The sequence below is a fragment of the Sabethes cyaneus genome, chromosome 1, assembly GCF_943734655.1.
Source record: "Sabethes cyaneus chromosome 1, idSabCyanKW18_F2, whole genome shotgun sequence".
In the NCBI taxonomy this organism is placed as follows: domain Eukaryota; kingdom Metazoa; phylum Arthropoda; class Insecta; order Diptera; family Culicidae; genus Sabethes; species Sabethes cyaneus.
In genome coordinates, this window is record NC_071353.1 from 66,025,669 (window position 1) to 66,042,076 (window position 16,408).

General features: G+C 39.8%; 1 protein-coding gene across 3 annotated transcripts in view; it reads right to left on the reverse strand.

Moving 5' to 3' along the window:
- Positions 1 to 8,742: 8,742 nt before the first annotated feature.
- Positions 8,743 to 16,408, reverse strand: part of LOC128733116 (RNA helicase aquarius) — a 112,357-nt gene continuing 104,691 nt past the window's right edge. Inside the window, exons 5-6 of one of the 3 annotated variants that reach the window (XM_053826734.1) lie at positions 9,277 to 11,023; positions 8,743 to 9,214 (exon numbers count right to left, since the gene is read on the reverse strand). In XM_053826734.1, the coding sequence (XP_053682709.1) occupies positions 8,792 to 9,214; positions 9,277 to 11,023 (2,170 nt within the window). In that variant the 3' untranslated portion in view covers positions 8,743 to 8,791. Of the gene's footprint in view, positions 9,221 to 9,276; positions 11,024 to 16,408 lie in introns of all 3 variants that reach the window. The other 2 variants (XM_053826733.1, XM_053826735.1) reach the window with 2 other exon arrangements.

The window sequence follows — 16,408 nt, forward strand, 5'->3', positions numbered from 1 at the left end:
TGAAACACCCGTAGTTTTTAACGTTTTTATTATCCTAGTGCTGTCAAGTTACTACCAACGTCTAGTCACATAGTAATATAACTTTTGAGCAAACAATGGTCAAACTTCAACATTTACAATGCTTTGTAGGAAGCATGTTTGAAAAAACACCCAAAAAAGTTATCTTGCAATTGATTATTTTGTGTACCAAATGGAATAAAAAAGGTCAAGTAAAGGCATATAAGCTTAGTTTCGAACCTCATTACATTTCATTTCATCACACAAACAAATTTTAGGGAAAATAATTGACTCAAAAATTATTATATAATTTCTTTGCAATATGGGCGATATTGCAATATCAAATGCGCCAATATGACTGCTTGCTTTTTACATACTTTGAATCGCAATTCAGATTTAGACGATTAAACAAAGAAATTGATCGATGATTTTGTATTTTTAGTATTTTCCTTGAATAAATGATTTTAATTTTTGATTTCCCTTCGATATTTATATATTTTCTTTTCTTTTCTAACGATTTCCCGAGGTGTTTCACAACCGGGGACACTTTTTTTTGGCCACAACAAACCATGTTTTGAAATTTTGCTATAACTTTTGTGTTTTAAACAAAAACCATATACTTGCTTTGGCAAAAAGATAGATATATATTTAAATTTTCCAATGCTTCAAAAAGATTTAAAATTGGACGATCCCATCAAATGCTATGACCAAAAAACAAAACCTGTTTCATAACCGGGGACATTCCCCTATCCATCACATATTTATTATCTTACAATATTTTTATCTTTTATTGTCCCAGAAAATTCCAATGGAAATTTCCGATTTTTTCAGACATCGCTTATTTTAAAAATTTATAAATATTGAACCAAGCATCTAAAAGTAAAAATTTTTTTAAAAAAAATAGGCTTACACAAATTTGAAAAAAAGTTTATGCCCTGATCTGAAAATATTGTCGAAGGGGGGGCAATAAAAAATAAAAATCATAACGTCAAACCTACAATAACTAAACAAAAATGAAGAGAACAGTGTTTATTCTTCCAGTTTTAGTGACATTTACGCACTCAAAACGTTGTATTGCGCGTTGGTGCGTAGCATCTTGGAGTACGCGTCTGTCGTTTGGTGCCCGCATCAGGTTACGCAAACCCTTGTAATCGTACGAGTACAGAAAAAAAAATTTACGTTTTGCTCTGCGTAATTTGCCCTGGGCCGATCCGATCAATCTTCCTTATTATCAAGCTCGGTGTCAGCTGATCAAACTCGATCTACTGTCGGGTAGGCGTACCACTCAACAAAGAATGTTCGTTTTTGACCTACTGAAACATTGGCTGCCCAGCATCATTAGAACAGGTGCCAATCAACGTACCTCCTCGCCGGCTTCGCGATACGCAGTTACTTGCAATACCTTTCCACCCAACGCACTTTGGCCAGAACATGTTATGTCTTCAAGCCTTCAACGTTGTTGATGAAATTTTTGACTTCGACATGCCAAAGTCAGTTTTTAAAAAACGAATCAGCGAAATTACACAGTAAAACATAGTTTATAAGCATATTCAGTCTGTACGATTTTTTATCGAAAGCGGTGTTAAATAAAATAAAATAAAATTATTAAAAATTTACTTACTACAAAAATGTTGTACAGTACATAAATTTTAGTTCAAATCGAGCTCTTTAAAATTTTTAGTTCAGCTTTTAAAATTTTCCGACTCAAGCACATAAAGTAAGCATCCTAGTAGAGATGAACCAGCTTGATAATAGTGGAGTGCCACAAGATCACCTTAGCAAGCTATAATAAACGTATAACTTGACCTTCATTTAAATTTTACTAGCTGACCCGACAAACTTCGTATTGCCACAAATTAACCTGTGTTGTACATAAATCATGAATCTCGGATGATCTTTGTCACAATCTCGAGTTTTGCAAGCCCCCCAGTGGGCGGCGCTTCCGACGGCGGGTCACCGGCAACACTCGCGACCGTCTCGTCCTGAATGATCTAGTGTTACTATAGATAGTTTTTGTGGTCTTGTATTGACTAATGTTTTATGGAAGAGTCTCGAATTTCTCGAGTTCGATTAGATTTTGAGTTTCGCAAAAATTTCTGTTTTATTTGTATGAGAGTTCATATCCCCCTACCACAGGGGTGAGAGGTCTAACTATCGTAAAATAAATTCAAGACTCCAAAATCTCCCACATGCCAAATTTGGTTCCATTTGCTTGATTAGTTCTCAAGTTATAAGGAAATTTGAATTTCATTTGTATGGGAGCTCCCCTCTTAAAAGGGGAAGGGGTCGTAGAAAAAATTTCTGCCATCTAAAACTCCCACATGCCAAATTTGGTTCCATTTAATTGATTAGTTCTAGAGATAAGAGGAAATTTGCATTTCATTTGTATGGAAGTCCACCCTCTTAAAAGGGAAATTGGGCCATAACTCGCTTTCTAAAGAGAGGGGTCTCAATTCACCATAGAAAAAAATCTTGCGTCCAAAGCCACTTACATGTCAAATTTGGTTCCATTTGCTTGATTAGTTCTCGAGTTATGAGGAAATTTGTTTTTCATTTGTATAGGAGCCCCCCCTCCTAAAGTGGGGAGGAGTCGTAATTCACCATAGAAAAAATTCTTGCCTCCAAATTTGGGTCCATTTGATTGATTGGTTCTCGAGTTATGAAAAAAATTGTTTTTCATTTGTATGGGAGCCCCCCCTCTTAAAAAGGTAAGGGGTCCTAATTCATCATAGAAAAAATGGTTGCCTCCAAAAACACCCACATGCCAAATATGGTTCCATTTGCTTGATTAGTTCTCGAATTATGAGGAAATTTGTATTTCATTTGTGTAGAAGCACCCCCTCTTAAAGTTGGGAGGGGTCCTAATTCACCATAGAAAATATTTTTGCCTCCAGAAACCTCCACATGCCAAATTTGGTTCTATTTGCTTGATTAGTTCTCGAGTTATAAGGAAATTTGAATTTCATTTGTATAGGAGCCCCCCTCCTAAAGTGGGTAGGGGTCCCAATTCATCATAGAAAAAAATTTTTGTCTCCAAAAACACCCACATGCCAAATTTGGTTCCATTTGCTTGATTAGTTCTCGAGTTATGAGGAAATTTGTATTTCGTTTGTATAGGAGCCCCCCCTCTTAAAGTGGGGAGGGGTTCTAATTCACCATAGAAAATATTCATGCCCTAGAAAACTTTCACATGCCAAATTTGGTTCCATTTGCTTAATTACTTCTCGAGTTATGAGGAAAATTGTGTTTCTTTGATACAGGAGCCCCCCCCTCTTAAAGTGGGGAGGGGTCCTAATTTACTATAGAAAATATTCTTGCCCTCTAAAACCTTCACATGCCAAATTTGGTTCCATTTGCTTGATTAGTTCTCGAGTTATGAGGAAATTTGTATGGAAGCCCCCCCTTTTAAAGAGGAGAGGAGTTATAATTCCCCTTATAAAGAGGGGAGGGATCTCAATTTACCATAGAATAAATTCTTGTCACAGAAAACACCCACATGCCAAATTTTGTTCTATTTGCTTGATTAGTTGTCGAGTTATGCAGAAATTTGTGTTTCATTTGTATGGGAGCCCCCCCTCTTAGTGGGGGGAGGGGTTTTTAACCATCACTAAAACCTTTCCTGGCCCCAAAAACCTCTACATGCATATTTTCATGCCGATTGGTTCAGTAGTTTTCGATTCTATAAGGAACATACGGACAGACAGACAGACAGACAGAAATCCTTCTTTATAGGTATAGATTTTGAAGTTGCATGTCACTCGGTTAGTTACCTAGTATTTTAGAATATCCAAATCCGTGCACATCCAGCACTATAAGAGTGCACTAAACATCACTAAACAGCACTAAAATATCAGACCATTCCTCAGCCTGGTTTTCGAACAATAACGTGTTTACCTTTGGATAATAAGGATGCTAACAACTCGATGACAACTCTGACAATCCGAAAATCTCCGAACTCTTTGGGATCTTTAATTTCTTTTGGCAGGGGTGGTTATGGTGTTATGGTCGGAGCCACCATTGATCCCAATGATAATCATAACATGCCAATAGTCAGAAAATTTCATGTTTCGAACAATGCAATGACACCCTTTCTGCATGTATCCAATGCATAATAAAAAAAATTGTATCTTTAAGTTTTATTTTCCTAACATCTAAAAATAGGGTAGGTACTTGGACACTGCGGCATAAAACGACCAATTTTGAGCCCCGAAAGCACCAACAGCTGGTATTCCAGAGTCGTTTGTCGTTAGTGATTTGTCTTATTTTCATTTTTAACTTATCTAGTACCTATGAAAGGAAAAAATAATCCCACTGGCCACGGCCACTGCAATTCGGAATATCACCGTCAAAAACGGTACCAAATTTCACTAATATGATAGTTTAATGGATTGTTGTCTCAATCTAATTCAGTTCTTTTAAAACAAGTTGAATTAAAATGTTACAAAACTTAAAGTAAATGGATTCAAATGCCTGATCGCAAGCACCCCAATTTTGGACGTCGGAAACATAAAGGTTAAGCAGAATAGTCGCCTGTGATCTGCAGTAGGAATGAGAAAGCTTAGTTGGTAAGGCACAGTTGATCGAGACTAACGGGTAATTTAGAGATGTAAACTCGTTAAACTGCAAAAAAATCTGCTTGTCACTAACGAATGCAACATAATAATATTACACACCATTTCGCAGGGGTTATTCTCTCCTTACTCGTTGTCACTCGTTCGGAACCAACTGAAAGAAAGTAATAGAGGTCAGTAGACCTAGAAAAATAAATAAACCTAATTGAGAGTTTTTGGTGATCTTGTTTTTGACTAATGTTTTAAGGAAGAGTCTAAAATTTCTCGAGTTTGATTAGTTTTCAAGTTACGCAAAAATTTCTGTTTTATTTGTATGAGAGTCCTTATCCCCCTACCACAGGGGTGAGGCGACTAAAAGCATCATAAAAAAATTCCTGCCTCCAAAACCCCCTACAAGCCAAATTTGGTTCCATTTGGGTGATTAGTTCTCTAGTTATGAGGAAATTTGTACATATTTCATTTGTATGGGAACGTCCCCTTTTATAGGGGGGAGGGGTCACAATTTACCTCCTACAGAGGGGAGAGGTCTCAATGCACCATAGAAAAAGAATATGCCTCCCAAAACACCCACATGCCCCACACACCCCACATGTTTAGTTTCATTTGCTTGATTAGTTCTAAAGTTATGAGGAAATTTGTTTTTCATGTGTATAGGAGCCCCCCCCCTCCTAAAGTGGGGAGGAGTCGTAATTCACCATAGAAAAAATTCTTGCCTCCTAAAACCTTCACATGCCAAATTTGGGTCCATTTGATTGATTGGTTCTCGAGTTATGAAAAAATTTGTTTTTCATTTGTATGGGAGCTCCCCCTCCTAAAAAGGTAACTTTACTTACTTATGTGTCTATGTCCGCCGGTCCGGCAGAACAAAGGGATGAAATCAGAGATCTCCACTGCTGACGGTTGCCCGCCATGGCTTTTACCTGTCGCCAGGACAGGTTCTCGTCTACAGCCCGGATGTCGTTGGCTAAGCTCCGTCGCCATGAGCCTCTGGGTCTGCCTCTTCTACGCTGTCCTTGTGGATTCCAGTCGACTGCTTCTCTGCAAACCTCGTTCGCTCCTTTCCTCAAGGTGTGTCCGATCCACTTCCACCTACGTTCACGAATTTCTGTGGCTCTCGGCCGTTGATGACACCGACGATGGAGTTCCTCATTGGATATCCAATTATCAGGCCACCAGGCACGAATGATGTATCGCAGGCACCGGTTAATGAATACCTGCAGTTTTTGCGTTGTCTCCGCTGAGGCGCACCACGTTTCGCAGCCATACAGCAGTACGGATTTAACGTTTGAATTAAAGATTCGGGGTTTCGTACGTAGAGTGATCTGGTGTTTCAGACCTGCAAAGGCACCCTTGGCCTTCCTGATCCGTGTGGCTATATCAGGCTTGGTACCACCATCGGGCGTTGTTTGGCTACCAAGATATTGAAAGGCGTCTACCTGCTCAACTTGTTGTCCCGCTACTGTGAAGCTGGTGGAATTGTCAGTGTTCACTACCATAGACTTAGTTTTCGCTACATTGACTGTGAGACCTGCTGCCTGGGAGCTCTCGGAGAGGTCATCTAACTTGCTCTGCATATCGTTTCGGCGTTGTGCGAGCAAGACAATGTCGTCGGCTAGGTCGAGGTCATTTAGCTGCTCCATCGTTAGAGGATTCCAAGGCAATCCTCGATTTGGTCTACTGTCAATTGCTCCCTAATATCTCATCCATAACGATGAGAAACAGAAGCGGTGATAAAATGCAGCCCTGTCTCACGCCAGCAGTAACCCTTATCGGGTCGGACAAGACGCCGTCGTGCAAAACCTTGCACGAGAACGCCTCGTACTGAGCCTCGTTGAGATGAACTAGCTTATCTGGAACTCCTCTACGCCTTAGTGCGCCCCAGATGTTTTCGTGATTGAGTCGGTCGAACGCCTTTTCGAAGTCAACGAACACCAGCAGAAGAGAGTCCTGGAATTCGTTGATCTGCTCCAATATAATGCGGAGCGTTGTGATATGGTCTACACATGATCGGCCAGCACGGAATCCTGCTTGCTGCCGCCGGAGAGTAGCGTCGCTGGCACTCCTCGTCAAACGATTCGTTACTTCGATGCGGAGCCACACGGCCCAAGACTATTATTTCCGCTAATGGATTAATGGATGTTTTCACAGCACTCTAACAGCTCTGAAAAGGGGCTTCATCCAGCTCACTCTCTTTCGGTAGTGCGCTTTCGAAAGATTACGCGTAGCTTACGGCGACATCCGGTTGCTTTAGGCGGGTATGATTACATCGTGCGAGCACCGGTATTGTATGTTGTTCACAACGGAGTGGTCCGAATAAATGTTAGCGCCTTGACAGGTTCTGGTTTCGACAGCTGTCTGAAAAGTGCTGACCATATATCAAAATGGGGTCGATTTGTGGTTCCGTCTGGATGGGTTATCTGCAGGTGTACCGAAGGTAAAGGTTATGCTGGAAAAAGGTACTACGTATGGTCATATTTTTTTATAGACGCTTTAACCCTAGTGGTCATTCGCGTCTGTATGGTCATATTTATGAAGTCTTATGTCGTTGCAAGTGTGCACTGAACCGTCCAGTCACCCATTTGAATTTCTCTTCCTGACCAATTTGAGCTATGACAATCCCCGAGGATGATTTTTTTTGATATCATATCTTGGGCAGCGGTCGTATTAGCGCTCCAACTGAGTGTAAAATTCGGCTTTGTCATCATCGGTACTTCCCAGGTGAAAGAATTATGCCAATATTAAAGAATCGGCCCTTAACTCTTAACCCTCTCTGTCCCATGGTAGCACAGGTGCTCCATGACTTCCGATACTAAAATCGACCGATAAAATTTTTGAGGCATTCAAATATGGATATTTTGATTTTGTAACGTAGTAAAAACATTGTTTTACAAGGTGTATTTTTTTTGTATGGACTCATCACTGCGACCAGTATAGTTAGATCTATTGTGATATCGCCCGGGTGTTTGCTGTATGACCTTCACTGCATTTATTTGCTATAATCGCTATTGAGTGAGCGATATGCTTATTGAATTTCATGCGTGCTTGTATGTAATTGGGTTTTACCCTTCTTTCAATGCTTTCTCTACTTTACCCACCTTGTTCCACATGATAGCGCTGTCCCCAATTATAGCCATCCCTGGCAGTGCACACCAGTGCATTTAACTATAAGGGTCTCATTTTGCACTGTCAATAGGCCTTATCGGGATAACATAGAATGCAGCATTAAGGAAGGGTAAATGAGGGGCCTGAGAATAAACCCATGCTAAAAGTCACTTTGAACATCGAATGGCTTGATTCTACTAAGATTCGAACCCACGACCATTCGCTTGCCAAAGCAGACTCGGTAACCTTGCGGCTACAGAGCCCCTCTTACAAGGTGTATAGTTGCGTTTGACGAATTGTTAATTAATAGTTTTTTTACATGATCAAAAACTGTAAACCACCAAAATACCCCTGGGACAGAGAGGGTTAATCTGCACATTCGACCGGCCATCCCCCGATCACCCGTTTCTACGTTTCGCTCATCATGATAAAAGCTGTGCCGAACTCTCAACTTATTACTTACTAGATCTTGGGCTACTTGTCCGATTTCCCAGGCGTCTGAGATGTCGTAAGCCGTTTCTGATTTGATCGAGCCCTTTCCAGGATTTTAAATTTTGGAATTATACTCATACAATTTCTTTATAACAGCAAAGTAAAGCCTTGGTGCTAGACTCTGCATTGACCTTTTGTTTTTTATTCGACAAACTCCGAAGCCAACTATTAGGGTACAGGACAATTATGGGGCTTGTGCAAAGAACCTACTGACTTTAGCAACACCACGTAGCCGAGCGAGCCTACGACTAACGACTAATTTGTCAGGCCAGCATTGTACCTCGAAGCTGACAGGGAGGTCCATTATGCAGAAGGAATATTGAAATAAAGACACATTCATTAGTACGATTACCATTCGAGTCGACCAGTTGTGTTGTAAATTATTTCTGAACATTACAAAAAAATTTTACTTACACTGGAAAAACTATTGACCTCAGCAATTCCACCGCATTCCCATGGTAAATATTGAAGAATAAAGATTAGTTTTTTTTATTGGAAGTTAACAGGCATGCGCTATAATTCAATGTAGACAGAGTATAAATTTATCGAATAATGAGACAGTAAAAACTTTTAAGGAAAATACTATAGTTTATAAAAAATGTTCGCTTACTTCAATATTTCTTCATTATTTATTTAGACGTATCGTTTGTATCCAATTCCATCTGATTAGAATCTTCTACTGATTTCAATTCTTCTAGTGTCTCTTGGCTTTCTACTACGGTTCTAGATGAATGCTCCTCCATCTGTTCAACTTCCATTGCACCAGATGAAGGCTCAGTAACTACTTTTTCGTTTTCGCTATGTTCAGAAAGGTTTTCCTGCGCTTGTTGCATCCTGTCGTTTACTTTAGGTAATCGTTTTTTACTACGTGATGGCTGTTCACAGCAGTCCTCAACATCAACTTCATTACGTATTAAAGCTGGAACAAACTCTTTCGATTGTTCCTTTTTTGCAGCACGTTTCTGCTCAGCATCTATTTCAGCTTCATTATCTGCTGATTTAGATTCACTGACAGCTTGCTCCCGTTGTTGATGTTCGTATAGCTCTTTCATCTTTTCCTTAAAAAAAACATTTATTTTTACAAAATCTTGAATATCATCAAAAGGTATCTTACCATTTCTTCTCGAATTACATTCACCTTTTCCATGTAATAATTGTACACATACTGTGCCATCGCAGTCATATCTTTCATGACGACTGAACTTTTTTCGATTGTGTCGCCAAGTGCCCTCGACCCAGGATACATCTCATCCGCCACGAGATGCAATTGTAGAGGACGCTTGGTCAGCAATTTAAATGCCGGTTGTAGTTCTACGCAATTTTTAAAAAGAGACACTCGCCCAAATATATACAATCCTAGACGTGCGCGACTCATTGCCACTACCAGTCGACGCACGTCTCTGATGTGACCAATGGTTTTAGTACGAACCAGTGAAAGAAGTATATAATCGTTTTGTTGACCCTGATACTTATCGACGGTTGTAACCTTGTGTGGTTTTCCCACAAGAGAATTTTCAGCACAGCGAGCTTCTATTACGTCCCGAATTAAATGCTTTTGACCATTATATGTTGTCAAAATAGAAATTTTCTCTGCTGGATAGCCAATCAAACGCATGTACATAAAAACAGCAACCACATATTCTGCTTCGGCAAGGTTTTGGTAGAAATATGGATTTGGCTCCGATTCACCGACTCCATTGAAATCCTCCACGTTAATCAGTTGATAATCATATGCAAAGCCTGGATTACAGTTGATGTACTCTGGGTATTTGGTGATATGTTCCAAATCGCCCAGCTTGGAGTAGCGCCATTTGTATAGTTCACAAATACTGGATCTAGCACGTCCCTGACCGTCTAAATCAATTGTTGGGACTCCCAAACGAACCAAACGAGTAAAAAGAGATTGCTCCATATTGGAATACTTTTGGAAAGCCATATTCTTAATGACTGGAGGCAGTTGGTGGTGGTCACCAATCATAATCCATCGTTTTAGACGGTTGTAACCGTCCATAGGGTTTTGCAACAACAATGGAATAAAAGTTTCTATTTCCAAAATTTGTGCCGATTCTTCCATTAAGATGTTATCGTATTTAAAACCCATATTAACTAGCTCCTTTCTTTTTAAAGCAGCATGGGTGCAGGTCATAGCGATAACTTTGGCCTCCTTCACCAATAAATACTTTGATCGATCCAAACCGCTTCGCAAGAGCTCAAAGGCTCGGAACTCTTCCAATTCGGTAAAAATGTGCGAAATATACCGATAACAACTCTTTGCAATCTCCATGTTCTCCTCGAAAGTACTTCCACCAAAGAGCGGTTGTGGAGCATCGTGGAAAAATTTTGTGAATGGAAATTCTTCTTCAAAAGAAGCCGCATTCTTATACTCCTTGCTTGCATTGAAATCATTTAGAAACTTTTCCCATCGAGCAATGATTTGATACAAGAAGAAATGACCTGCTGTTTCGCAAGTATACGCAACATCCCCGGCGACTCCGAGCGAGTCCTGTAAACGCTGAACTTGCTCCAGTAAATCGATACGCTTTGATAAGACGTAGTTAACTCGGCCGTACCGACTGTAATCCTTTTCAGTTTCCAATGATTCCTCTCCGTGACCCAATCGAAGCAAATGGCGTTCGTCTATGTCAAGTGCCATAATTTTTTCAAACAGTTGATTCAAAGCCTGATTAGAATGTGTAACAATCAGGGTACGTTGCTGAGGATGATTGTGATAAAGGTTGGAAATGATTTGGACTGCCACGTCGGTTTTACCAGTTCCCGGAGGTCCTACGACCAGTGTCAACCCAGGCTGCATGCCAGCTCGTATTGCCTCAACTTGAGTTGGAGTGAAGCGAATTGTGTTCCTAGAAAGAAAAGAAGCCGAAATATTTCGAATTAGGGTTTTCAGGTAATAGTAAAATAAACCTATACGGTATATATAAAGTAAAATTTTCATTTTGTTCTATGCGTCATGGTTTATTAAGTGACATAGGGGTGGTAGGGACAATATGGGTCGCCTAAGTATCTAAGCGTCATAAAGTATGTAGCGCCTAATCAAAATTCTAATAATTACTATAAACTTATGATTTAACATGTCTTCGATAAATTAACAATCTATTTATATAAGGTACCCCGGGGCAAGTGGGAATACGGAGTAAGTGGGAACGGAGCTCATAACTCTCTTCAACTTCATTTTCTCCAACCGAACCTTTCTAAAAATGAAAGATACAACACACACGCATGCATTAAAATTGTAGATTATTTATAACTGATGGCATTTCAAACACCAAAATTGGACTTTAAATTCGAACGTTATTTTCAATTTGCGTTGTAAGTTTGACGCACCTTTCTATAAATGATATTTTGGCCACAGGCTTTTCGTAAAAGTACATGTTTTTCTGACAAAATAGGTAAAGATAATGAATGTATTAACAAATTACACCCGAAAACTATTTGTTTAATTTGACAAACTGCATTAAACAAATGGGTCGAAATAAGGTCGGCACTTCAAAGCACCCGGGGCAAGTGGGGCCTATTAAAAATAAAGGGTTTCTGCACAGAACTTCCTGGCTTAATACATTTTTTAGATGTAATACCGAACATTTTCAGTTCAGTACATAATATTTATATCAGTTAAGCTTTAAAATAAAACCGAAAAAGACTAAACCAAGGGAACCTAAAAAAGAAGTCCATGAGCACAGTTTATGAGAGAACAAGTTTGGTCACATTTTGGTTACACCTAAACGATGTTAATTGAATCTGGAAAGGCAAATTTGATATAATTAAGAAAATCTACAACTGGAATTGAAACAATAAAGTGTTGTGGTTATTATATCGTAACTATCTCTTATGAGTAGCTCTACCGAATTGGGCATGGTAGAAAAAACAGATCATAATCGTATTTTCGAGCTATTAAATAATGGTTAATCCTAAATTTCGTCTCGCAAGAATTGGATACAGCGACATATTCAACTACATTTCATTACAATAATGCATTACAGCGTAATTGCTCGCGATCTAATTATAAAGTGGCCCGAAGTGATCTGATTTTGTTACGCTATTTTTGGATGAGCCATTCGTACAAATATTGTCTTTGGTTGCTTCTTGCAATGCTTTAACATTACTGTATATTAACTCACACAATTTTCTGTTATTTTATGCTTTTTAATCAAATTTGAATATATCGCCATAATTTTGAAAATTCTCCAGATAAATTTCATGTAAATTCATAGGCCTTTTTCGTAATTAATCTTTCGAAGTGATACCATTGAAGAGTTTCTGTGATGAAAGAATTTTGAAATAATCATAGATATAGATAACACAGTGGAATAAACCCTATAACTATGCATTTTTAGGTCCCACTTGCCCCGGGGTACCTTAATCTATTTATATAATCTATTAGACTGCTCGATTTGATTGCTCAACTAGATTGCTTAACTGTACTGCTCGACTGAACTGTTCGATTCAACTGCTCGACTCAACTGCTTGATTGGACAGATCAACTTGACTGCTTGACTGAACAGCTCGATTTAACTGCTCGAGTGGACTACTTGACTTAGTTACGCGATTCGACTGCTTGACACATTTGCTTGACTTACTACTCGACCCGACTGCTCGACTTAACTGCACGAGTGAACTGGTCTTCTGGACTGTACGATTCGACTGCTCGACTGGACTGCTTGACTGGACAGTATGATTCATCTGCTCGACTCGACTGCTCGAATGAACTGCTTTACTAGACTACTCGATTGGACTATTCGAATCGGCTGCTCGACTCAACTGCTCAACCCGATTGCTCGATTCAACTAGTCGATTTGATTGCTCGACTTGACTGAGAGCTTGATTCAATAGCTCGACTTAGCCACTCAACCCGACTGCTCGACTCAACTGCTTGACTTAACTGTTAGATTCGACAGCTCGACTTAACTGCTCGATTCAACTGCTCTGCTGAACTACTCAACTGAACTGCTCGACTCAACTTTTCGACTTAACTGCTCGACTGAACCGCTTGACCAGACTGCTCGACTAGACTGCTTGACTGGACTGCTCGACTCAACTGCTTGACTGGACTACTCGGCTCAAGCTCAACTGTTCGACTTAACTGCTCGACTGAACCGCTTGACCCGACTGCTTGACTAAACTGTTCGATTCGAGTGCTCGACTTAACTGCTCGACTAGACTATTCGATTCAACTGCTCGACTGGACTACTAGACTCAATTGCTCGACTCAACTGTTCGACTTAAATGCTCGACTGAACTGTTCGATTCGAGTGCTCGACTCAACTGTTCGACTAGACTACTCGATTCAACTGCTCGACTGGACTACTAGACTTAACTGCTCGATTAAACTACTCAACTGGACTGCTCGATTAAACTGCTCGACTCGACTACTCGGTTCAACTGCTCGACTCAACTGCTCGGCTGGACTGCTTGACTGAACAGCTTGATTTAACTACTCGACTAGAGTGCTCGATGTGACGAGTGGCTACTCGACTACACTGCTTGACTTCTGTTTGATTCGACAGCTTGACTTAACTGCTCGATTCAACTGCTCGGCTTAACTGCTCGACTGGACTACTCGACTCGACTGCTCGACTCAGCTGCTCAACTGCACTACTCGACTCAACTGCTCAACTAAACTGTTCGACTGGACTACTCGTCTCAACTGCTTGACTTAACTGCTTGACTCGACTGCTCGACTTAACTGCTCGACTCGACTGCTCGACTCAACTGCTCGACCGGACTGCCTGCTGAACAGCTTGATTTAACTGCTCGACGACTGCTCGACCCAAATGCTCGATTTGATTGCATGATTCGACTGCTCGACTCGCCTGCTTAAGTCGATTGCTTGTCGCGATATCATATGGTCGGTGTTAACCCTCAATTGATCAACCAAAATTTCAACGCACCTGCACCCACTAATCCTTACTGTGCTGAATAATGCTAGACTGTAACTTTTGTATTTATAGTGCTATAGGGCTGCAACCCCGTTGATAATCAAATGAACGTTCGCTAGGCTACCAGCGGAATAGCAGCATCGAGAGTGGCATCGTAGGTACAAACGGTACAGGAAAACTTTATTCAGCAACTTTGTAGATAGTAACTACAAAACTCCGTTGCACAACGTTGTACGTCAAAGAAGTGGACCGCACCGCATGTTCTCCTCCTCGCTCCGCACGCGAACAAAAACTATGTCTGTGACTGACACTTTCGGATTCATTTTTATCGATGAAACGATGCATATTATCATAAAGCACACCAACGTAAAAGTTAAACTTGTTTATAAAACATGTAATACCAATAACCCTACCAAACCACAATTTCAATGCAAAGATCTCACTGTGCGCAAGTTTAAAACAGTTTTGAGGATACAAATATCATCTGGAGTAAATCACTCAATCATTCAGCATGAAATTGATGTGTGAAAAATAAATTCTTGCTCATTAGGGTGCGGGAGGCTATTTTCGGCAGGTTTCTAAACCTGCCGAAAACCTTTTTTCCTTTTCCGTCGCCAATAAAAATACTTTGCCGACATGCAATATAAATATGTTATAACTATGTTCTTAAGTCTGTAAGTAATCTGTTTTTTATAAAAAGAACGTCAAAGCTACCTGTTCTTCCACTAGAACTAGGCTATAGGCTGAAAAAATAGAAGCAATCGCTTAATGGGCCGAAAATACTCTCCCGTGCCCTATATCGTGTCTGGTGGCCTAACAACAGGATATTCAATAAGGAACTCCATCGTCGATATCATCAACGGCCGACAGCAAAAGAAATTCGTGAACGTAGGTGACAGTGGATCGGACACACCTTGAGGAAAGGAGCGAACGAGATCTGCAGAGAAGCACTCGACTGGAATCCGCAAGGACAACGTAGACCCAGAGGCTCCTGGCGACGCCGCTTAGCCAACGACATCCGGGCTGTAGACGAGAACCTGTCCTGGCGACAAGTAAAAGCCATAAGTAGTGGATAGGAAAATTGCAGAGTTAATCATTATCTACAATATTGGTAAAGAAAGTATAGTTTTATCTTTTGTATTAATGGCGTGTATTAATATTAATAAAATGTATTAAAATGTATTAATAGTCTGACCACGCAAAAAAGTCAGGAGTGTATGTTTAGACCACGCCAAAAAGTTGCTAATGTATATAAAAATCAGTTGTTTTTTATATGATCATAAATATATTATGTGATATGATGAACATTTCCCATTCTCGTCCTTTTTACATGAAATGGGTGAGTGTGTACAGGTGTGCCCGGTTGATCAAAATCGGGGTATTTAACTTTGAGGATCAAAAACTCAAATTTTTTTGTAGACACGTTTTCATATAAATGGTTAAATTTTTTGAGTTATCGGCCAAGTAACGAGGATTTGAAGTCTTTTCGCGTTATTTCAAAAGGATCAAGCCGAAACAAGAACACAAAACCTGTAAAGGGTACAGGTGTACCCGGTTGATCAATTGAGGTTTAAATCAGACCGGACCAAATCACAAAATTTTAAAAAATGATAGCAAACGATCAAGAATTTTCTAAGCAACATTTTACTCTAATCAGACTACATAAATGTTGCAAACAGACAGAGTTAGAAGATGATGCAAGCAAACTTTGAATGCGTTTTCTCGAAGTCAGAATTTTGCCACTCGGTTCTGTCAGACTTAACACCGACCATATAAATCGGTTTGCGGCAGATAATAGACGGTTCAGAGCCCCTCACACAAAAGAGCCATATTGCCCGCCTATAGAATCAGCACAGTGGAGATAATGTTTTTATTCAGTTGAATAAAATCCAATACTATTAACTATTAAAAACTATACTTGTTTCAGTTTTCGGCTATGACTCCTTTATGTACAACATCTTAGAACTATATTATGCAATATAAGAATTCAAAGAACTAATACAAAGATTAAACATCTTCGCAAACCCTGGCCAATGAAATGTATCCGCAATTTTCTGAATTCTGAGCTAGTGTACTAGAACTAGTGTATAGAATACTGATTGACTATGAACAGCCATCAAAAAATGGTTCTTTCGGCTTCGGCCAAAAACCATAAGGGGCATAATGGACCACCATACGGGGCAATATGGGCACTTTAGTTAAAAGTTAAAAGTCTCAACAGGTAGCTTAATATGATGTTCTTCAAAATTTATTATAAATTAGAGAGGAATATTTTTGCAGAAGACTTTTGTGCTTTATCTTTATAAGTTAATAAGATATAGCCGATTTCTCGGCTATCATAACTCGGAAAGC